The sequence below is a fragment of the Micropterus salmoides genome, unplaced genomic scaffold (assembly GCF_014851395.1).
Source record: "Micropterus salmoides isolate LMB-PRFRI ecotype aquatic unplaced genomic scaffold, ASM1485139v1 Ms_hic_scaffold_14, whole genome shotgun sequence".
NCBI lineage: Eukaryota > Metazoa > Chordata > Actinopteri > Centrarchiformes > Centrarchidae > Micropterus > Micropterus salmoides.
Window position 1 is genome coordinate 27,772,298 of NW_024040485.1, and position 25,816 is coordinate 27,798,113.

Sequence of the window (25,816 nt, forward strand, 5' to 3'; positions counted from 1 at the left end):
CACTGAAGGGGAAATAAACGAGCACACACACATACGCACACACTTCGTTCATTCTCTACCCCTTTCCAGAAACAGTACTGCCCTCCTACCTCTTCTCTTTTTTTCTTGTTCTCACTAGTATCTCTTTTTTCTTATTAATACCCTTCGTCTCTGTCTTTTCTCTATATCTTTTTCTCCATTTCCTCCCTGGCTCTTGCCCAGGTAATATTTAGACACACGTTCAGCCTTGTTGCCTCTGTGCTTTGTTGTTAGGAAACTCTTTTGTCTGCTGTTTCACAATCAGTTGCTAAGTAAGCCATTTGGCTTCTGCTATCTCCAATGGAGAGTTTATTCCACCCATGGATCACGACTCCCATCCTTCATTCCGAAGGATAAGCCTGAACAAAGCAAACATGATGCGGAAAAATCATGATTTCAGCAATATGTGGAGGCTATACATGAAAGGGAAACTGGGAGAAAGGTGTTTTTTTTCTGGATAGCAGACACTGTGGTTGTTTCCAGGGTAGCTTAAGAAAAGGTGTTATACATGAGTTCCTGAACCAAAGTTGTGTTGCAATCCTGAATAATTGTATATTAATCGTTTATCATCTTTTAGTTTTCTTTAGCATACTTGCTAGTCAATTATTGCAACAAATTTAAGATAGGATGTGAAAACTGATGTCACTGGAATCATGTCTTGATATATTTTGCTGTTTGCCAGATCATGAGTCATCCTGCCTTGAGATACAGCAGGGAGCAAAAAGCTGTCAACCTGCTTTCATAACGCTGCTAAAATAAATCAGATGCCAGTGAACATGGCAACAATGTGAAATACCCAACTGGGGTTTGTCATGAGCTCACCATGCCATATTAATAAACTAAAAACTGCAACATTTTACTTGTTTTTCTTGGAAAACAGTGGAGCGAAATGCTTAATACTGCTTAACAAAAAGCAATGTGTTTGTTAAAGGCAATGGCAGATTCCTTACACTGAAACATGTACTATAGGCTTTTGAAAATGTGTGTGAGTGGAAAAAATGAGGAAAATATTGTTGTATTTGAGACAAAAATGAAGATGAATGAGAGGCAGCCAAATTGAAACTGGCAACTGACCATGTAAAAAGATAACTCTGGTGGTAATGATGCGTTCAGACTCGAGATGCACTGCTCCTCCACCTACAACTAAAACAGCACACAGAACAGAAAACTGTTTTGACTGTTCTTGGTAGTAGATCAACACTGGCTTTTTCAGCTCTAAAAATGTCTTAATGTGGGTTCTTAGGAGCTACTTCCATTAGCAACTTCATTTATAATGTGCTTAAAAAGTTCATGAGATGTCCTCTAATTGGTCTAATTTCTTACAGATTGGTTCAGTATAGTTTAAATGAAGTTTGCACTATTTTATCCGTCACCATGGACTTAATTTCCACTGCTATGCTGATGACTCCCAGTTGTACATCAGCACCAAACCCTCAACACAGCTCCCACCCATGCCACTTGTCAACTGCCTGCGAGACATTAAAACAACTGCTAACTTTTTCAAACTCAAAAGCAAACAAAGCTGAACTTAGGGTGGTGGCCCCAGCGTTGCTGCTCAAGAAGGTCGGCGACATCCTCCTGGAGGTAGGATGGCTGCTCCATCTCTGCATCCCCATAAGTTTACAACCTGGGAGTCATCCTGGACTCCACCATTTCATTCCAGTCTTGTTTCAAAAACATCACCAAATCTGCCTTCTATCATCTCAAAAACGTTTCCAGGCTCTGGCCTTCACTCACTGACTCTGTGGCAGAGACCCTCATCCATTCTTTCATCATGACCAGTCTTGATTACTGCAATGGTGTCCTATCCAGTGTGCCCTGTAAAGCCCTCAACAGGCTCCAGTCTGAGAACTCAGCTGCTAGAGTTTTAATACGCACTAAATTCTGGAAGCACATCATTATGTATCATCTGGCAAACTTGACACAGGTATAAACACGATTGGTTGCTAAATGTAATGTAGGTGGGTCTTATCTAATATGAACCTGTTAGAGGCAGATGCCAAACAGGAAAGGAGGAATAAACACCATGACAAGTAAGTTGTGTGTGTGTGGTGAGAATTGAGGTATACAAGCTTGTTTTGTAAAAACAACTGAATTAAAGAGATGAGCCGACTGTGGCTTCTGACAATACTCACAATACCCACTACTGAAGTGATGGGTCAAGTCACAAAATAGTCCAGAATTTCCGGCTAAGAACTCTTTATTTCAGAAGAGGCCTGACAGGGCGTACAGGCATGCCTTTGTCCCTGTATGTCTTATATATCGGTATGTGTGTGGTTCCTAAAATGAGGAATAAGATACAGAGTAAGAAAACATATTACAACCTATTAAACCAGTCACACTGCTATGCTTAGCACTGCCACAAGGTGGAACAACAAGACCCCAGTGGTTCCAGCTAATGACTTTAACACACTTCATTATTCCACCAAAGAAAATAGTTGACAGCTATGCAGTTATTAGGGCCAGAAACCAGTGTTCGTTTCCCGAGAGAAACAAAAAGTCAACATTAAATGTTTTTATTAAGTTACGTAGGTTACGTAAATTGTGTAACTTTTGCGTGTAACATTACTTAACATTTACGTGTTAATTGATGTAAGTTGTTATTTTATCCTAAACTATGATCTTTTCCTAACCTTAACCAAGTACTTTTGTTGCCTTAACCTAACCAAATTACTCAGCTCAACTTTAACAACATGCCGTTTCAAAATGGCGATGTTTTGCGATGTTAACATTTTATTTTGAAAGTCTAACCAGACACTGCATATTTATTGTTGCTAACTTGACTGGATGTTGCATATTTATTGTTGCTAACTTGACTGGATGTTGCATATTTATTGTTGCTAACCATTGCTAACTTGACCGTGGAGACCTAAATGTTGAAAAACGATGCTAAAGCGGTACCCATGGTGTTCAAAGGTGACGCCAAACGTCAACATGTGATGAGCCAGGAGTGAGAATGTGTTGACAGGCTTAATCCACCACATACTCACCTAGAGGCATATTAATGTTCTAAATATACAGATTACATATCGATGCAGTGACACAATGTGTTCATAATGACAAATAACAGAACAGAGGTGCATTGAATGTAATTACATTAAGCCCAGGAACATACCATTCTAAGAGATTAACGAAATGTACCAAATTAAGAGGGGGAGTGGAAGGCTCCAAGTGGCACTGGCATTTTTAACAACACTCAAACACAAGCACTCAGGGTGCTTCTGTGTTTTCAGTATCATTTTCACCAGCGGCTACATGTTGTGTTTTACTGAACTAACACAGAACACAGTACCTGGAGCAATAAAGACTGCGTGCAAGAGGAAACGCATTCCCCAGTGCCCACAAAAGTTTCCGAAATTCCACCCACAAGGTTTTGATCAAACCCACAATGATAATGTACGTATGTAATTGTATGTTCATAGCAACACAGTTTAGTGACAAATCAACTATAGACCAAGTGTTCAAAAGGCAAGTAACTGAGTGAAACTCTTTCTTCCTCTCCAATGGAAGCGTGCTGGGTAATTTCAACACATTAAGAACTTTATCCCACAATGACTTAACATTGCCAAGTAATTTGTATTACAGGACAGTGCTACTAATGACATTTAATAAAGCCACATTCCATGTGAGTGATTTTAATGCATAAGCCAGGCAAGATATTAGTCTCATAAATTACTGAGGGAATGTAGCATTCCTGTCAGATTCAAAAATACTGTATGTCTACCGGCAGACTTTGGAACTTATAAAAAAGATAAACGGATTTTAGCAAAAGTTAAATCAGGAAGGCTCATTACTCCACTGCAGCTCTGCCTCTTGGCTTCTGTCCATCTACATATTTTCTCGCTTCCCTCAATTTAAAATTCATAAGGGATCTCCCCTCTTCAAACTACCCTACCCAAACCTTTACACCCACTGCCTCGTGTCACTCACTTATCAGCAAGCCCTGCCAACATTTCACCATCACCTAGTTTTCAAGGTGTTTTTAAAACCTGGTACAACCTGGACTTCTTGTCCTGACCTGAGGCTGTTGCACCCATGAGTAGGACTCTATGGTATGTCCGATCAAGTGTTAAAAGTAGTTGTTGAACTGGTCAAACAATGTGCTCTCAGGTCCAAATAGTCCTTACGTTTTGTTGTTTTGTTTTTTTGTGAAAATCTGTAAAATACCAATAATATGACAAACAAACAGGAGTTCAGCTTCCTGATGTCCTGAGAGTGAATGAAACCGCATTTAGACCAACAGAAAGCCTGATCCGACGTGAATGTCAGCCACTCGCTAATCATATTCCTCGAAACTCCACTGATCAGATCGGCTGATTCTTTGAACTCATCAGCCTTCCTATTGTATGTGTTTGTTAGAGACAGATGCAGAGAGAGAGAGGCCATAGGGAGCAAACAAGATTGCTGCTCTGGTTATCGCAGTTAGTGTGTGTGGTGGGCGTGGAGGAGTATTTTATTCAGAAAACCTAATCTTTTGATGATGAATAAAGAGAAAAATATTGCCTGGATTTCCATCCCATCAGTGTTGCATCTAACGTAATCTTCTTTGATGGAAAGTTCTTTTTGATGTTTTGTTGTGTCTGTGTAGCTCCTAGTTCTTTGTCTGCACATCTCTCCCTCTCAGGCACACATGCACATATGCACACAGCAGGAGTCTGAGGGTGTAAATGTGGGTTGGAAATGTATATGTGTGTGTGTGTGTGTGTGTCTGCCCTGATTGTTCTCAAAGCAACTTGGTAAGGGAAGTCTCCACATTTCCCACTAAGGTCCTACTGGGAAATGTAGTTTCCGCAACCTTCTTTCTCTCACTCACACAATTGATGTACCTTCTGGTTAGTCAGGATGCCGATTAATGTGGGTGCGTGATGTGTTTGCAAAGCAGGAGTGCCAGTCTCTTTCCAATTTTCACTTTTCTGTTTTGGCTCACAAACCTCAAAACAGCAAAAAGAAGTCAGTTAAAGTGAAAGAAAGATTATTGTGCATTTAAATGTAGTTGCTCTTTCAGGGAAGGATTGATTCATTCATGCATGGTTTTAGCACGACCCAGAACTGCATCCTTTGTCATTCTACACTTAGAGACCACTTTATCAAGTACACCTGTAAAAACTAATGCAAAGGGCACACATATTCATACATACAGACAGAAACATGCTCATCTCCCTCTCTAGCTCTCTGTCTCTCTATCTCTGGCTGTATTTCAAAAGCATTTTGTTTTGATAGATTTAGTCTGGAATTGCATTTTTAATAGCTAAACCTCTTTTTGATGGCAGATAGCTCATATTAAAGGTTAATGTGAAGTTTCGCTCTCAGAGAGCCTTCTGTCACTTTGTAGGTTTTACACTTTCTAAAGCCAAGGTCTCTTTTATATTCACCTGCTGCTTTACAGACACTTCACACAAGCATTGCTAAGTTCATTTAGAAAGATAATGCATCACTCTCATCATTATAGCTTTCTCCCTGAGGTTAGTAGTTTTTGGTTGAATTCTATACATTCATAAGATGACAGAACTGAACTGTTACTTCTGTGTCTGATCAGGGAGGTCAATTGTTGATATTCTTGTCATCTTTTTTGTATAAAAGTAAAGCATAGGAAGTCCCATTCTGGGGGGTTTTGAACAAAGACATGTTCTGTGGCTAAAAACCAACCAAAAATTATTGGTGGGAACTAGTAATTATCTGATATATACAGCAAATAATAAAAATGAAATTATTATTACAGTAATTTCTTGACACACAGGGAATAATAATACCTTGTTGGCACCATTTGTCTTTGTTGATTAGACTTTCAACCATTGCCATACACTATACAACATTTGTAATTACCAACATAAATTCCTATGTGTACAAAAAACAGAGGAAACAGAGGAATCCAGTAAAAAAAAACTATTCACCATCTTAATTCACTCTGGAATTTGCAGTGAAAAAGAAAACTATCACGCCCTCTCTCTCATCCCCCTAAACAAAATGAGCCTGTGTGGCTATTGATGGCTGCTAAGAGTTTTAGAAGTAAAATAAATTTACATCAAAAGATGCAGAGGTGTAGCTGAGTGGACTTCTTCTTCACTTTGTAATACGCAATGAGGTGTCCTGAGATATGGAAATAACAAAAGAGGCTGGTTTCTGTCTTATCCATTTCTTTCTATATCAGAACACCCTGAAGTGTATTATTATGATTATACCACATCCAATAACCATAAGCAGAAGAGGAAGCTGTGTTCTAATCATTATGTTTTGTTTTTTTTAAGTTTGTAGTCAGTTTAACTCGTGGTAATCTGTTTCCACCAAAGTTAACTCTTGACTTGGCATAAAACAGGAGCACTAGTGCTATGGTTATCTTCAGTTTACAGCACCTTACACAATATTTACAACAGTGAAATAGTTTCAGGTGTCCTGTTGCATGATATTAAAGGATAAGTCAAGTGATATTCAATATTTTTTGTTGTCAACAATATGAAGCAAAACCATCGCTCATTGCTCCATTGTTGAATAAATGAGCCACACTGTTGCACTGGACATGCCCCTTCATTACCATGAACACTCCTATGCTAAAAATAATACTATATACTTGTGACCTATTAAAAGCCTATCTGAAATAGGAACAAAAGACTGTCATAGAAAGGGAAGTCAGAAAGTATTAACCATCAAATAAGTATTCTGATCTTGAGGGATGGAAAACAACATAAGGGTATGATTAGAAGGTCAAAGGGCCCTCCTTCAGACCTTTACTTCCTATTTGTCTCACAAAGTGAGAAAGGACCACAACTTCATCACTTCTAGACCAAAGTTCAGGAGCCTGATGAAGTAGAGGCATAAGAGAAGTAAAATGATTGAAACTAAAACTTTATATTTAAATAAATTTCAATAAACAAACAGAAATTGAGCTTACTCCTCTTAAAAAAAATACACACTAATCATCACTGAGTACATTTTGCCTGAGTTAATTATTTGTGAAAATATCATCATGAAGAACACAATCATCATCATTTTTGTGTAAAATACAAACATACTTAGCCCCTTTGCCTTATTCTTTCAAATCACATGTACTCACATGTCTATTCCTATGTGTTATACAGTGTTTTTCTCTGTGTTCTCTTCATTTATGCCTCTCTCTCTTTCTGTGTTTGAACCCAATTGATGCTTAGCACCAGCAGTGATAATGTGTGCAGCAGTTGGTTCTTCTTTTGTTTCATCCCTTTATGACATAGGGAGGTTAACATAAGAAACAGACTCCAAAGACCTTCTGTGTTTGCGTATGTGTGTGTGTGGCTGACCAACATAATGCAGGTCTCACACGTACGCACGCACGCACACACACACACACACACACACACAGTATGCCCAACAGGCAAGTGTTTCCTGCTATGCAGGCTGTTGCCTCCTGACTGTTTCCATCACAGAGCCACAGGCTTGTTTCTGCCCCGCTGCTCTGTCCACGCTAAGCTTTCTGTGTCTCTGATGTTGTGGACTACAGAAGAAGCCCACAACCCTCCAATCCCATCCTGTGTCTCATCAGCAGCCAATCTGTCTCAAGTCCACCAGAAGTAGAAATGAAAATTAAGCAGAGCCCCTGTCCCCATCTCTATAAGAACTGCTGGACAGGTATTGTTGATGAAAATTGAAAACTGTGATTATTCCCTGCAGTGATATTTTCTTACAAATCCAGCCATATACGCTTAACTCCACGTTCCCTTCACTGTTTCAAATATCATAATCAAAATGTATTATTTTATATTGTTTAAGTTAACCTCTTGGAAACAGATACCTATTTCCAGGAAAAACGTCTAAAATAACATCCCAATGAACCTATTAAAGAGTAAATGGAGATGCAATAAAGAAAAATATATTTTCATTCTGGGCTGGTATAAAATCTATATTTTAATATGAATATCACCATCAAAACCATCATCCTGTAGATTATAATCAATCAATCAATCTTTATTTATATAGCACTTTTCATAGAAATACATGTAACACAAAGTACTTCACACTATAGAACCACTTAAAATAGTTAAAATACTACTACAAAAAAAAAAAAAAGCAGGTCAAGCCCAACAATCAATCCCCGCCCCACCCAAAATACAGCTCAGTTAAAAGCTTGGTTAAATAGGTATGTCTTTAGTTTGCCTTTAAACATGTCCAGATTTGCTGCTGCTCTCAGCTCAACAGGAAGGGTGTTCCACAAACGCGGGCCATAACATTGAAAGGATGCCTTGCCATAGGTTTTAGCTGAGGCTTTAGGAATAATTAGAAAGCCACTATCAGAGGACCCAAGGGTTCTAGTAGGTTCATAAGGTAAAAGCAAATCTGCTAAGTATTCTGGACCAATACCAAGGATTTTAAAATCAATTCTAAAATTAACTGGAAGCCATAATAAAACTGAATATCTTCTAATACACATGGAATACAAATGTAACTGTAAATTTGATGAAAATAAACTAATATACAACAGATATTACACAATCTTTCAAAAATAAACCAAGCGAATGTGCATTTTTTTGGCCATATTTACTCACTGTTATTGGGAGTTTTCTTCAAAACACTATTTCTGTCCATCCATGTTCCAAATAACATAAAGCTTCCAAAAGATTGAAATATTGATAAAAACAGTGAATATTGATCAACATTCCTGTGACCAAAAGCACTTCCATGCTTTCCAGGCCCACAACTTGAGAACAGAACATATATTGGATGACTGTGTACGTCCTACGGGTCAGTCTGTAGATGACGATGATAAAGACCGTCTGTTCCAAAGCAACATTTCTTCACTTCTTCATTTTGACGAGAGAAACAAAACCAAAGAGCTCAGGTAGCTGTATATGTATATTGATGTGTATGTTATTATTATTATCCTGCTAACAAGTCTGTGAGTTTTGTGATTTGAGTGATATGAGCTTAAACAGCTGATCAGAGCTGGAGCTGAGCTTTCTTTAGAGTGGACGGATTGCGGTGTAGGATGACATATGAGATCTCTGGAAGGCAATAAATGTAGCCATGTACAGTGATTACAGAGCTATTTATGTTATGATATAAGTTCATTTAGATGCTTGGTGTTTGATGTGTATTTGGTGTGGATAAATCGATCGTCCTGACCGATACCGGGCAGGTCCTTTCTTACTATAACTGGTTGATTGCTAGGATATTTGAACCAGGGGTTTCTAAATCCCTTCAATGTCAGGGACCCTGACACACACATGCAGCAGACAATGGAATTCCATATGAGAAATTCATTCCCACTTTAAGAGAACTCTTGCACTAAGTTAGGGACATGATTGTAGCAAATTAGGGATGTAACTAACGGTTAAATACCAATTTGCTCTGCAGTAGATACTTAACTTACGCTTGGTCTGATTATTCTAACTTATAGAGAGATTGAGGTGAAAGCAAACCAATGTTCCTCTGCATGTAGACCCCCATTGAGGTCCTTTAGAGAGTTCTGATGGATTCAAGCCAGGTAATAATGTACTTATCTTTGTTGGACACATGCTTGATTTGCTTGATTTGAGAAAAATACATACTTATATTGAGCTTTGAACCATTACACAGTAAAAAGTTTTATAATGGCTTTTGACTCACTTAATACAAATCAAATCTGTTTTTCACTGAGGAGCAGGTTATGTAATTGCTAGAATGAGGTTTCATAACTGTCTGATTATTAAGTCCCAACTCAAGACCAAGTCCTAAAGTAGTTTATGTCAAGAATGCTTATAAAAATGTGTATTTATTATTTTCAAACTTACTTTATAATGTATAAAAACAAAGTATATATTGTATGTTGTTGGTCATGATTGTTATATATTTATACAGTATATAATAAGTTTATGTCTAACAATCTTTGTTCAGTTTTGTTGTCTGCTGGAAATTGTTCTTGGAACTGTAAGTGAGTAAGCATGCCTACAGTGAGAGCAGCTTAAAAAGAATGGAACAACAGAAAGGTACCTTCTGTGAGGCCTCTCTCCTGTTTCTGACCATTTTTGTCACTGTGACTGTGGAGCCTCCTTCAGCGCAAAATGTTTGAAAATGGACCGCAGTGGGACAAAGAGGCTAAACGGATTGGTTATATTGGGACGTACAGGCTGAGAGGACTGTGTAGTTTCTCCTTTGCTTGTGTGTTTGTGGCCTGGAGTTTATATTGTCCATACGTCTCCGTGTTGTCTGCCTTAGTGATGTTTCATTTTACAGCTGATTCTATAAGAAGAGGTCATTTGTGTGGCTTAATTATGTGTGGTGCACCCTCTGTTGTGTCTGTACACTTTATTTGTTGCTGGTCATTTTTGTTTAATTGTCTGAATTATGCTCTCTTTTCTGGTGAATTATAAGCGGGAAGCTCCATGTCTGAAAAAAGCCAATGCGGAGGTGCCTTAAACCTGCATTCTTTCTAATGGCCAAAACTATACTGCTTGCAAAAAAGGCCAAATTGTATGTAAGCTTAAGAAAATGATCCTACTTCTTACTTGATTTATTACCTCAGTAAACACTATCTTAAGGTGTTTATGGTCTCAATCAATAGTTTAAAGTCTTCTTCAATACAACATGATGTTAATTTTTTTAAATTACGGTACCATTCAGAGTAAAATAGATGATAAAGCAGGGTATGCATTAGGTGGCGGTCACCTTGTGATTGACAGCTCGCTACTACGGCAACCTGTCAGGCATAGCAATGAGTCTCCCTCCCCTCCACCCTCTTGTCCAAATATAATCACCTCTGGTTCCAAAAAAACAAGAATGTGACAAAGTGTCAAGGTCGATGCTTCAAAATGTTAGTCCACAAACCAATGGGTGACTGTGGCTATGTCCACTTCTTTTATATGGTCTATATATCCACTAGTGTATACACTGACATTTAATGCAATATATTATGCAGCCTAACGGTGTTCTTTATAACATATCATCATATTAATATTTTTTCTTTATCTTTTCCCTTTTCAAAAAAGTGACATTTACTCATTTATCCAAGTACATTTTTACACAAGTAACAATACTTTCACTTGAGTATACTATTCTAAACTATCCCTGGATTTCTTTATAGCAGAGCTAAGGACATGTGATTTGTTACAAGCCTGAGTTACGGAAAAAAAAAAGAAGATTTACATGTAATTTCCACAAATGGACTTCCTCTAAACAGTGCCTCTCATGTGGAGTTAGAGTGGGGTTTTTCCACAGACTACAGCCATAAGAGAGAAGATAGCAACCTCACAGGGAAGAGCAGACAATCACTACCCATCCATAGTTTTCCAGCTGTAGCAACTGATGTAACTTGTGCGATTAGGAGATTAAAGGATTTAACGGATTAGGTTTAACCCAGGAAAATGTGGCTAACATGTATTCCCATCTCCATTACCCCTTATTAAAAGCTAATGAGAACAGCCAATTTTGCTCTTGCTCTGTGGAAAGTTAATGCAGAGAAAAGCCTGCCAGCACTTATTTTCCTTAATGATAATCAGATATTAGCATCAGTAAGGTCACAGGAGTACAATTAGAAACACAAAAGAAGTGTTTTTCACACGTCATGAGGCCACTGTTTTTCACTGTGTGACTCCATATTCGGATTTTATTGCAGGCGTATTCAATGACATGCAAAAGAAGTAGTTATCAGCACGTATAATTAAACATTATGGTCTAATTGCAACATTATGGGTTTGATCCGGACTGTTAGTTTATTCATTCATCTATCCATTGTTCTATCACGAACATTATCTTCGCTGTCAATGTTCAGATTTGGGAAAATGTTCATGAAATGATGTTTGTCGTTACTCAGAATTACACTGATTAACATTACCATTACAGCACAGAAAATGTTTAATATCTCATATTTCAAGTCAGAAGCAAAGCTATTTTTGTAAAAATAATATTAATAATAATAACAAAAAATAAGTTTATATGTTCTCAATATGGAATTTGACAATCTGGAGTTGAAGCTTTAAATAAGGTTGTTTTTAGTTTTTGTCTTGTGAAAAAGTAGTCATGGCTTTCTGGCATGGCAGGCCCTCGCTGGCCTTGTTTCACTGCCACTGCCATTGTTTTCATACAAATTGGGAGGAAGTGTGCCAGTGTTCTTGAGGAATACTTTGAGTAGGATGTGTTGGCTGAAATGTACAAGTGCTTTGTTGCTGTGGGTAGCGGGGGATGCAGCAATCAAATCTCAATCAAATCCCACAAATGTAGGAATGCATTCACAAAGTAGGTGGCCATAAATCTCTGATAGCAAGGAGGAGAGATGAGAGGCAGCAGTTATTTCTGACATAAAAGGATAGTTGCATGTGAGTGATGACTTGAGCATATCTAAAATAAAGGCTTTTCTTGCTTTCAAACATAGACAAGGCAGCAATTGAGTCAGGTTGTCACCAAAATGTAATTAAAAAATCAATTCAACTCGTGCTCAGATTCAAAAGTCCTCCAACCTAAACAATGAAGTTTATCGGCACTGCCTTCTGATCTGACACCCCAAACATCACGACAACATTGTTTGTTAGTGCGTTCCAACAACATAACCAAAAAAAAAGCATGTCTGACCTGAAACCTCTGAGGTTAGGTTTAGGCAAATAAAATAACTTGGTTAAGTCTAGTGTTACAGTTCACAGATCTAGATTATCTAAGTCAGACAGTTGTATACCATCTATCCAACCTAACCTCATCCCTTAAATGTTTGGGAGGGCTGTAACCAAGTCATGCTACTTCCTACCTTTGTTGCTGATAGACTGCAGTCATTGTTCATATAGCCACAAGCAAGGCCATAACCCTGATTTTAAAAATACTGGGGTCATGAGGGTTTCTGTCTGGTTAGAATGATGGCTAGATAGTAAGCTAATGTTTATACTATTTGGTCATTAAAATACACAATTTTTTAAACAGGTCGGTGAGTTCATGTGGTCATTGATCATTACCCCAAAAGACTTTTACCACCTGATTTCAACCAATTGAGTGTTTCACTTAGTAACATGTTGCCAAAGCCCTCACATACCCAGGAATATCAAGGACATGACCTCAGTGTCATGGGCACAGTGAGACAATTTAAATTGTGCAGATTCCGACACAACATGGCAGGGATTTTAACCCAAAAGTACATTTTTATTTATATTTATTCATTTGCCTATCATTTTTATCCAAAGTGCCTTACAATTGCTATATATGTCAGAGGTTGCACGCTTATGGAGCAACTAGAGGTTAAGTGTCTTGCTCAGGGACACATTGGTGGATGTGTCACAGTAGGGAATTGAACCCACTGCGCCATCACCACCCATCAAGTAATACTGAGTAAAGATGATCAAACCTTCCATTTTAACTTAAGTTTTATGTTAAGGTACTGTATGAAAATTGTTAGTGGAGAGTAGTTTGGAGAGCAAAAGTTTTTCTCATCCAATATTTATATTCTATTCCATTTTGTAAGATTCTTTTTTAAATACCCCTTAAGTAGCATTAATATTCATTTAGTAGCTTAATTCAATAACAGCATGTGGCTGGAATATTTGGCATACAGGATGCACTACTTTTTTATTTCTGGCATATTTTTTGCAACTTCATTAGTGCAATTTGGATTTGTGAAAATGTTTCTTCCATTAACACATTTACTATCCTAAATTCTTTATGCGCTTTAGTAAGTAATGGTGAAACACATTTGACCAGCTCAATACTGTTTGCACTGCACTGCAGTTTTTCTCTAATGGCCTTGCCTTGCTTTTTTATAAATTGAAACATTAGTCCAGTCCAGGTCACCATAATTTTCATACAGTGCCTTAGTAAGAGTTACAGACTGTGGGGAAAGCAACTATATAGAGACACAAATATGGCTTCTGCTTCTTGTTCAAGCTAAACTAAGTTCAAAATGACAATGCTCTTAAATTATTTTATAAACGACGTAGTCATTCTTGGATTTATGCTCTTAATTTCATGCTTTTGCAAATGATGTTGTCGCTGTTAAGTGGCGTATTGCAGGATTAACTGTTTAAAAACTGTGTTCTAATGCTGCTGTACCCTGCCATGTCAAACTTTAATAAATTAAACTCAAAACTCTTAATATCATAGGTTTTTAGTTTACTTATCTATCCTATGCAGCTGTTTCTTTTGTTGTTGTGAAATTTAGATGTCCACGCATGGGATCAATAAAGTTAATCTTATCTAATCTAACAAACAATACAAAATACTATAACAGCCAGGACTTCATTTAAGTCTTCAGAAAAAGGAGATTCAGGAGTATTGATAAACCTTCATATGATCTTATGTCAACAATCAGCTTCTTCATTCATGCTGAGCTTTTTGAATTCTGCTGTCTTGCAGCAAACATTCACACACTGCACTGATAATTGATAATGTGAAGTTTGCTGGCTGCTAACATCCATTGAATCTGCATAAAAACAAAAGACCAGCAAAGGGAACTACCATCTGAACCAGATGACTTACAAGTTGCCTTTGGAGAGACAAAGCAGTATAATGCAAAAATGTTTACACAGTGCATTGTCTTACTGAGTAAATTGCATAAAGTTTTCTGGCGGTGTTGTTCCAAAGAACAAACAAAAGAGTATTTGCCAAAACCTAAAAATGAAGTAAGGAAAACACATCTGGAGCAGTTTGCCATGTTGGCTTCTCAATGATCACTGAAAGTGTCCTGCAGCTAAAAGCAGAGTCGTATGACAAATCTGTCCCACTTATGTCACGAAACCTTCACCTGCCATTTCAGAGTATACTTCCCCTTCATCTATAAGTGATGCTGTCATTTCCATTTGATTCAAGTTGAGGTAGATGGAGACGGAAACGAAGAGTAGACAGCAGAATTTCCATTTGTGAAAGAAAAACCCCTCAAGTTTAACAGTGAATAGACTACACATAGAAGTAATTGGTCGGCTAAAAGACTTAAAAGTGCCTTTGAACGAGGCATTTCTAACCTCCTGCTGTCCAAGTGACCAGAGGATCAGTAAATAACTGAGACAGGCAGCAGGGGAGTATAAGTGACTGTGTAACTGCGAACCAGGCCATCAGATATCTTCACATGCTCAGCTGACTTTTCCTCAATAAAAGTTAACAAAAAGGCAGCGAGCCAGAGAGAGGGAGACAGTGAAGTGAGAGCCTGTATGATTAAATTCAAAATGTTTGTCTTTTGAAACATACTCACAGTCAACTCCTGTAACAGTCAAAGAACAAAAAATTGCCACAGATAATTAGAACATGTAATTTTCAGGCAAGGCTACATATCTGACGGGTGTGACAGCTTTCAAGGCTACAAGCTAAGAGAAGCTATTTTTAAAGAGCTCATGGAGGGAAGGAGGGAGGACGGTTAAGGAAATAACAAGTAAAAAGCTGAATATATATTCCAAGTTTAGGAAATGGCAATAAAAATTGCAGTCTCAGCGGATGCAGTATATATCACATTTGGCATTCAATTTGGAGTAATGATAATGGTGATAGGATCCTACATGAACTCTGGACCTGGCGCAGGACTCCACTACATTATTTATAGATCACACAGCGAACAGCCTCTCGACAAACCTCCTGTCTTGGCACACTGTCGTCTCAGGAAGGGAAAAAGTTTGGCCCAAAAGGGAGATTCTAGGTGGTATTCCAAGAATCACAGGACATAAAATGCTTAACATTGTGTATGAGCTATTTTTGTTTCCTCTTCTGTACATGTACTCTAGTGCAGGAGTAAAGAAAAGTGACTGAAATTTTAAAATTTGGATGCTGAATTAATAATATCCAGAGACTATTTTGAATTCGCTTTTTTAAAAAAGTAAAAATTCTCACAGTTCATCCAGATGCAGCTAGCTAAAAGTCAAAATGCATCTTTTACTTTGCATTGTAGTGTACCTACGTAGGCTACTGTTAATAAAATGATGAATATTAATATTCTGAAATATTAATTCATAAAACTCTCGTTTTTCGGGGGAACCACCTGAAATTACGTTCGCCCAGGGTCTCAGGACTCCCTGGGTATGGTTTTAATAATTACACAATTATTCCTAGTGATCAGTTAGTTGTAATTGCTTAATGATTTCTATAAATTTAATCAGTCAATCTCAATCAAAGTCGTGAATCCTCCGTCCAGTGACTTTGGATTTAAACAGTACACACACACAGTTCCTGTGATTATGGTGAAATTTATTAACTAACTAAGGTGAATACAAAGTGAGTTTAAATATATCAAAGACATACAACAATAAGGATTAAACAAACAGAATGCAATCAATGAGAATGATGAAGTTCAATGAGAGTTTAGTTGGTCTATTGTGAAAGGATTTGAGTCTAAGAGAGAAAGAGAATTAATGTACTCAAGTTATGATAATAGCTAAGTTAAATTTGGCTAGGAGTTTTAGGCTAAAATGATTAAGGATTAAAAATAAAGGACATCATCTCAACCACAGAATGTAGGTTGTTCAAGCCTTACTGCTTGTTGTTTCTCAGTTTATCCACCGTCTGACAAAGGCTCACTGTCGGCTTAGCTCGTTCGTGTGTCGAGTTTTGGCCGATGGATTATCCGGAGTCCTTTGGCTGGCTGGTAGTCGTGGGAAAAACGCTCGCATTAAGGGGCGGTCAGCCCAGGCTTAGTTTGTTGGTTTGATGTCCTCAGGATTACTGCTGGTATAACGGACCCACGTGGCTGAGTCCGAACTTCGGTGAGAGCAGCAGAAGTTAATTCAATTGAAATAACGCTTGGTTGTTCCTGACTTCAAAGTTGCTTGACTTGCGGTCTGATAACTCTTAACAAACAAAACAAAACAAAGTAAATTCAGTGAAGCTTCGCGTGGATATAGTAAGTAATAAGTACTGCTAGAAGACAAAGAAAATTTCACGGACAATGCCGGGCCGAAATCTTGCCCATGCTTGGACAGGGAGCACGCTCCGTAAGCGTGCAGAGCGAAGAGCAACAAACAGTAGCTTAGTTTTAAGCATTTGATAAAGGAAAGGAAGTTATTGTCAATCATAATAGTTAAAACATTTTGTGGGGATCACAGCAGATGAAAGAGAATCTTGACTAAATACTTCCTGGATAATATTGGCTGTTAAACGTTCTTACTTAGAAAATATATAAGCAAGTTATACGAACATAGCATCAGATTTCGAACAATAAAATACAGTGACATTAAACAGCGGGAGAGGCATTAAAACAATGACATGTAATACTTAATTTGTCCTCTGGGGGGCACTGGTTCCAAGAGAGGAACAAAGGATCCCCTCTGACTATTTTACTTAAATTTAACTCAATCCTTGGTTCAGGAGTTAGGAAAATCGGTTATTTAACACGTAATAATTCTGTATCATATAATTTCTAAGAGAGTATATAAAGGTGCTGGGAACAAAGCATTAGTTACAACATGAATTAAATGCAGAAATGTTGGCGAGCATTGATAAAGATTAAGAGCACTGCAAAATTCACTTATTTGTGGTTCCTTCTTTCCAACATAGCTTTTAACAAGAACATTGGTAATAGAACTTCTCAAATTGAAGTGGCGAGAACTACTAAGTAACTTAAAGATTATTTAATTAAACAAGGTAATAGGCAAGTTTATAAGGAGACAGTATTCATTTGTCCACACAAAGGAATTCGGGGCAGCGTCCTCCACTGGCGTCTGGCTTTCTTCACAACTAGATGTGAAAAGTGAGAGGGCATGTTAAGAGTCCAAATTAATGGCTCTTTGGTGGGGTAGGAAATCAAGACTGAAGAAGGGGGTCTTTAATGTCTGAGGTAATCTGAAAGAGGAACTTCGTTACCATGGTTACCCTGCCCTCTTGGTCTTGGGAGTGTTTAGAGGTTGTTTAGTTTATGGCTGCTGAGGTCCTCACAGCCTGGTTCAGGTTGAGGTTAGTCTCTGGACAAGGTTAATATTGTCATTTTAATAGTCATGCATAGAGTCTGTTATCTCAAATTCACCGGAAGTGGTAGGTTTTATGGCTGAAACTGCCCAAGCAGCACTTGGGAGTGGAGCAAACCTTTCACCCCCTCCTTTGGGGTACTTCAGTTGTCTGTTCAGGGTTGATATCTCAACCCCCCTCCTTGCGTCTCAGGGAGAGACAAAGAGAGATTCTGGATTACTCCTTTTTGATATAAAATAATCAAACCCACACTGGCTTGTTCACTACAGTATCTTGGTCTTTTGTCCACGCTAACCTGGAAATGTAGCTTTTCAAAAGTGCTCTACCGAGTGGTTGTTTCAGCCTGGTCAAGGGCTGTATGTAGTTAATAATAATATAATAATAATAACCTTTATTTGTAGAGCACTTTTCAAAAACAAGTTACAAAGTGCTTTAACAAGTGTAAAGACAATAATACCCAAAAGACAATAATACAGAAACAATACAAGATAAAAGCATGAAAACATTGAAAAGACTAAAATACACATTTAAGATAAATATAAAATTAGTAAAATAGAATAAAATAAAAGGGATAAAATAAAGTCAAATAAGATCGGGAAAGGTTAAGAAGACAACTTTCTATTGCCTCTACTTCTCTCTGTGATCACTCATTTTAATGTCAGTACAACCTATTTTTTTCACTTGGATGTTTCTCTGTGCTCACCTTGAATCTGAGTTTAAAATGTGTAACTACTGTTGTGATATTAAAAACTAGTATGGACAGCCAATTGTGGTCCAGTATGCAAATTTAGTGTTAAAACCTAAAGCCTCCAACGTACACTGCAAATTTACTTTTCAGCAAAGTAGAAAACAGCATGCATCCAGCAGGTAAACCTCCGAACTGAACCATATTTGCATGTTTATAGAATCTGTTTTTTATTAAAAAGTTTGATGTCCTTGCCATAAAAAAAAGGTTTCAAAAGCATTTTCCCCACTGTTGACACTTCTATGCATGTGGAATAACACAATTGGCTGAAATATTTTCAGTAATAGTTTCCCGCCTCCGCTGTTAAAAGCAGATGATTAGCTTTCTAGTGGGAGGGGTGGGAAAACCGCCATCTTTGGCGTTATGGGCTCTCCCTATAGAGTTATACTGGGGATTCTTAAACTTATAAAACATCTCTGGCTATGATCAAATCCCTATTTTTTACTCTGGAAACAGAAACAGAAAAATATGTAAAGAAGAAACACTGAACTGCCAGGTTAGCTCAATTAAAACACAGTGATCACAGTGAGCAGGAGGGGACAGAATGGATGTATAACCAGAAAATACTCAGAGTCACTAGATTTTCTGTGTGAGTGCTGACCAAGATGATGACGCACGGTTTTGTTGTTTGTCGATAAAAATAGTACAAAGATAAAGACATTTAGCTGCTTTCCTTTGTTCAGGCATGTGAGTGTGTGTGCGTGGAGATGTTTAAGGAAATGGCCTGAAAGTGCTAGTGTTCCCACAGGTACAGAGTTTGCCAGCTTAGGGGGGTATAACAGTGTACTGTATGTACAGTGCAAAAAAAAGTAACACACTAATAACAGAACTAATTGAACTATTACTAGTTCAATTAGTTCTAATAAGTATATGTGTTATTTATTAATTACTGAGCTGCGGTATCTAGTAGTAGAATGCATTTCCCTTATCAATATATTATCAACTAATTATATCAAAAATATTATAATATGCATCTGTTTGCACTAATACAAGAGCTGGTTGAGAACAAGAGATCCACAGTTGAGAGTGATCTATTGATCTTTCCTGATAAGATATTGCAGTATGGCAACTGTGATTCTACAATTTTCATTGTTGCAGTTCTTCACAAGTTGATATTTTAGAGAAATATGAATATTTAAAAAGAGATTGTTTTATGAGTTTGGAGTTATGAGCTGTCAGACAGACATAATCCTATAACATCTGAAAGTTACATTCACCTGAGATAAGTAAAAGCTGGATGTATGGACAGTCATATGTCTATGACTATAATAAATATCTACTATATTTTTCATATTACGAGCTGTAATGCTTGCTCATAAAATGCTCTTTCAACTCTCAGCCCCGCACCATGCTTCCCCTGATCCTGCTGAGCTCACAATTTAGAACAGAAAGAATCAGCAAAAAGTCTGAGGGATTTAAGAAAAATATGACAGAATCACAACCTACACCAGTTCACTCTATTCTGCGCCTGTCGTTCACAATTAACAACAGCTCCTCTTGTATCTATTCACAGATTACACTGAATCAGTATTTAAAGCTCTGACTTTAATCTCCCAGACAAAATACATTTACCACTCTTTCTGATGCTTGTTTATTCACTCTTTAAAGGGTTCAACTCTTTAAAGAGTCACTGTAATGAGTGAAATTAGCAAGGATCTCATGAATCACAGCAGCAGTGTAAGAGCACTGTAAAGTGAATTTACACCAGAAATAAACACACAAAACGGCAAATTTTGTAATGAAATATCCAAACCTATAAATATACAGATAAACTAAGAAAGTGGAATTCACTAAATGCTATGTAAAGATTCACTTCTCCCTTTCCTTTCTCCTTTAGCATTGAAAACAAAACAATCACCTGAAATGAAAAGAAATGAGATATTGCTGTCCCACAATTCCGTGATCCAACGTTGCACAAATCATAATACTGCTGCTTGAATTAGTTTTATCCCTATCCAGAGATTTTTAATACAGGAGCACTGTGTTTGACAATAATACATGTTTTGAGTAAAGGTAATACATTTTTTTTCCATTACATGCGCCCACAGACGGGGCTTGATTGAATTCTAGTGTTAGTGCTGAGTTATTGAAAAATGAAAAACAACAGAAAAATACCTCTGTATATACAAAAGGCAAAGCAAAAATGACACATATAGTGTTTGTTTCTGTGTATTTATATAATGTTATTATCACTGCTACCCCTTCAATTCATTATAAAAGTGCAGCAATAAATCACAGCAGTAACACTGAGGTCACAAGCCAAAAAGGTCGGGAAGCACTTATTACAAATAGCCTATAAGTGAGAGCACCGTGTTTTCCTTCCACCTGTTGATCTTCTAAATCCTGCTACACACAATATCCTTCTGTCTTCTTCTCTCTGACACACACACACACACACACACACACACACACACCTGGAGACCCATCTCACCTGTAAATCTTGTATCTGGTAGAAAATCCCTGCTGGAACCTCTCTCTGAATTCTGTGTACTCTGGACATCTGTGGAAAGGTCCCTTCTCTGACAGCAGCCAGTCCAGCTGCCCCCCACTCTGCCTGTGCTAAAGCCCAACGCCAAAGAGCTGGATGGGGACGATGCGGAGGAGGAGGAGGAGGACGAGGATGAAGAAGAAGAGGGGGACGATAAGGAACCGTGGAGCGCCTTCCCACCGTGTCCCCCGCCACCCACTTGTTCAGCTCGGGTGGGCCACGGCAGCCAAAGCAACACCCACGGCAACCATAGGAGCATCAAGGAGGACGCCGACCATCTAACAAGACAGGAGGAGCCATGGGAGCACCTCTCTCTTCTCATTGGCCAAGGAGTCGCCATGGTCCAGGTGGTGATGTACTAGGGCACCTAGGACCGGCATTTCTTCTCACAGTCACCTCCCACTGGACTGAACAAGGAGACACAGAAAAATGTAGGTTTAATTTCATGATGAGAGGTAGAAATGCATTTTTATTGTAGAAAAAGGAATTTCTCTTAATTAATAGTTTTGAATGTGATTGATGGACATTTCTGATTACAGTCCAGCATTATGAAAGCAGCATAATGTCCCTCAAAGTGGTATTTATCAAGTTAACATCAATCACAGCACTGATTGTTTTCATGCCTGCTCTAAATGTGCGTATGACAGGTATTCTCTTCATGTCAGAGACACACATAATTATTGTTATTAAACCATGAACTTAATTAGATGCACAAGTCAGAGGGATATTGCCTTCATTTCTCCAAAGAAATTTTGTTGCCATAAAAATTACATTTTACTGATGAGGGCACTGCTTCTTGTTAAAATGGAGTCTTGGGCCCCATGCACGGTTGTCATTTCAAGTGTCTCATATCTGGATAAAATCCAGAATGTCAGAATTTCATTCACTTTTGTGTACACTTATCTGTACTCGCATATACTGTGTGTGTGTCTCTATTAGCCGTATGAAATCTGATGCATTGTGTTTTATCAAGTTAGTCCAAATGCACAGCAAACGTGGTGTATTACAGCATACAAATACAAAATACTGTCTCACAAACTCCATAATCTTCAGTTAGTGATCTCCTATATTTCCTACAAAGCCTGTACACAATGAGCATGAAATAAATCCATTTAGCTATGACTGCCAGGCATGGCAGGAGTAAAGGTAACTTGGTGTTCAATTTTCCACTTTCAGTGACAGGTAAACATCACGTAAATGTGCATTATTGTTTGTTTCCTAGTCTCTACAGGCCAGAGCTGTGAGCTGTCTGTCAGTCATGAACAGTGGTTAGTTATTATTATTATTATATTATTATTAATGAGTATTAATATCTGCCAGGTGGACTGTCGGTCTTTGTCCAAACATGAGTTTGCATGCAAATTAATTTTCTCATCGGTGTGTCGCGTCACATCGCATGTGTTTTTGCAAATGAAGGGCAAATAAAATTCAGCCAACCTCATGGTTTAGCACTGGTATGAGGTGCACTGCAATGTCTCTGTCTGCAATGATGCTAAATGGATTTTAGAGATCAAAATTAAATTACTTAATTAAAAGTTCCCGAATGATTGAAAAAGGAGCACTTGTAACACACTGTTGAATGTGCAAAGTGGCACCACAGTGACACGACTGACGGCTCTCTGTTTCTTAATGCTGTTTGTGTATGGACAAAGATGTCATCACCCGCCTCCATACAGACAAGGAGTGTTAGCAACACGCACCAAACACATCATCACAAATCACATTAGAACTGAAGTGTGAATTCTCATCGTCTAACACCAAACTCATGGTGCATCAAACTGCTTGTACGTTGTCAGTGCAGACAAACACGCACTGTATTAACACTTTCTTCAGGTGACAGTTTGAAAAGACTTTACAGTGCCCTTCACAAAAGTAGAGGCTTGCTCTTCATTTCACTGTTAATGACTAGCAGGATTGCTGGGTGGAGTCTTCAGGGACAAATCAGCATTTCAGAACGGATATGTAAAGTAGTGGAGAAGATGCTTTAAGTGGATTGGGATGCTAAGTATTCCCTATTTATCTTACAAACAAATTAGAGAATTAATTTCAGGTGGATAAATGCAGGCTCAGACATGAAAAAACAATACTCAGGGGCTGCATTTTTAATTTTCGCTTGCTGCACTGTGAGATTACTGCAGTTTGAAAAGCCAATTAGCAAAGTCATCTGTCAAATGATTGTATTTATGCAACTAAAGGCAGGATGAAAATTTGGTGAATGGGATAGCATGCTGATGTTGTTTTGTGTACTGTAATGCCCAGTGGTAAAGCTGGTCTAAAATAAAAATGTGCCTGCTGGACGGATATCTAATTTCTATTTGTGTTATGTCATGGGAGGGGCCAAAATCATATACTATGGAATAAGACTGAAAAGTGCCTATTTTTGGAACACTATAAAATACTACCTTAACTTATTTAATGTGCTGATTGTAAAATGTTTTCTGTGATACTGAAAACAAACTGTTTACAGGTTCATGAGACAAAGATAAATAAACCGGCGAAGCTGCTAAATGTTCTTCCATGTTAATGTGGGCATAGTAAATTATCATAAAGTCCTCATACATCAAACAATTTACAAATAGGTAATTTTTCCTTACAAATAAAACTTTTACAGAAACAATTAATAGGAATGTTTCCTGATCTGCTCCAACTTCAGGCAACTAACACTACTTAGGGCTAAAAGTAAGTCTGCCAACATCAACATCACGCAACATCGGCTTTTGCTTCTGACAGACAAAATGTCATTATTTTGCCATCTGATTTGTTCAGCAACTGAAATGGCAGGATGGACAGTCACCAATGAAAAGTTAGGCTATATTCCAATAAATCTGACCCTTCTTGCATCCTAGAATGACTAAGATTGACAGAGCAATGAGTTCAACAGGCTCAGCTCGACACGCAATGACAATCAAAACCAAATGCCATTTCAGTTCAACTACAACTAAGTTCAAGCTCTCCTACCTTAATTATTGATCAGTCAGTTTTTTGCGATTATTTAAGAAAATATTATTTTTCTTCTTACTCATATTAAACTACATTGTATATAAAATGCAGTCACCCAATCGCAGGTTTGTAGGCGGCTTAAAGAAATCTGTTTTTTATAACTTACCAGTTACATTATTAAGCGTGGGTGAGGTAATTGCAGCTCTACAAAAAATCTTACAGAATTAACTTTAATCTTTGTGAAAAACATTTACAGCTCCTAGCAGCCACTACAGCAGCTTCTGTATCGACGTTTGAAGGACACATACATCACTCACTACAACACAAAACAACACAAGCTCCCCTCCCAACAAGAAATCAACTAACTTGACCATGAACGAATGAATTGAAACAAAACGGCAATTTGGCAATTTTTTATTAGCATGGCTATTCATAGCGTCCATTGTTTTTCTCCGAATTATACATGCTCTAACAACAAAGCCTAAAATATAATGATTCAAAGCATCTGTCAGATACTGTAGCAACTGTAGGTCTTCAGTCTTTGAGTCATCAAATGGATTGTTTTTTTTACTCCCACCTGCATCAAGCTCTTTTGGAGAGCAGTGCAATCCAACCAAGCAGAAAGCAATCAACATGTAATGTCAGTTTTACACATACTGACATATGGTATGTAATGTCTATCAAAGTATATTTTTGTAGCCTCGTCATAGTTAAGCACAACATATATTTTTACAGTGATCTAATTTGCTTATTGAGAGCATTGCAGAGTATGAGAGCATTTGAGAACATTTATGTCTGAACTGGAATGAGACTATATGCACTGTACCTATGAAACTCACAATAAATCTATATTTTACAGAAAAAATTGGATGTGAGATGAACAACGGAAGGGGTGAAAGCCAAAGAAGATGAGAGAAAGCATGCGGTGGTAAAGGGAAAAGTGCCATGGGGAGATGAGGAGAGGAAAGGAATGAAAGGATGGAAAAATAATAGAGAGTAGAAATCTGTAAGAGTGGAAAGGGAAAGGAGGAATGTTTGGAGCAAAGACCTTGGTGTGTGCCATACATAGTTCAATTCTCCTCATTCTTTCTATCCTCTGCATCTCAATCTTACAAGACCTCTCCCACCCCTATTTTTTCTCTCTCTCGTGTATGTCACCCAGTCATGTCTCTCAGTCATTCTCTTTCTGCTATCTTTTCCCACTCATTTCTTCTTCTTTCATTCTTTCTCTCCATTTCAACCCCTCCTCCCATTTATAAAACCCAACCATTCAATTCCAAGAGTATACAAGGTTATACAGTAGGCATGTTGCAAATGAGATAAAACACAACATAGGAAGTGCCACCCCTCCTCATGTATATATATATACACAGTACATGTGAGGCAGCTCATACATGTTAGAAGTGATATTGATTCAGAATATTCCTGCAATGGTTTTCCACTCCAAGGAGCTTAGAGATTTGCCTTTCAAATTAAGTTCTGTAACTTCTTAAAACGCCACCTCTCGCAGAAATAAGCAATCCCCATAACTGCCAGGCCTCCTTCTGCCCCGCTCCTTTCCTCTGAGACTTGCCCGCTAATTATAAAATGCATAAAACATGCCGCGAATGCCAGCGAGACAATAGAGGGAAATTGTGAATTTTTAGCCCTGACATTTAATGTTCGCCTTGAATTATTCACATACCCTTTGCGTATTTACCCTTCTCTCTCCCAACTTGGGGGATCAGGAGGTAAGGAAAAAAGGCACGAACATCTCAAATCCATATTGGAGAGGGGGGAGGGAGAGGGTATCTAGGTGGAATGGAAAAATCGACCACGTGTCGCGC

At 38.0% G+C, this 25,816-nt stretch overlaps 1 protein-coding gene across 1 annotated transcript in view; it reads right to left on the bottom strand.

Moving 5' to 3' along the window:
• The window catches only part of brinp2 (bone morphogenetic protein/retinoic acid inducible neural-specific 2), a 209,121-nt gene that overhangs the window by 100,156 nt on the left and 83,149 nt on the right, over positions 1–25,816 (bottom strand). Inside the window, 2 exon segments of the mRNA XM_038718847.1 lie at positions 20,994–21,120; positions 21,123–21,457. Of these exon segments, the coding sequence (XP_038574775.1) occupies positions 20,994–21,120; positions 21,123–21,390 (395 nt within the window). The 5' untranslated portion in view covers positions 21,391–21,457.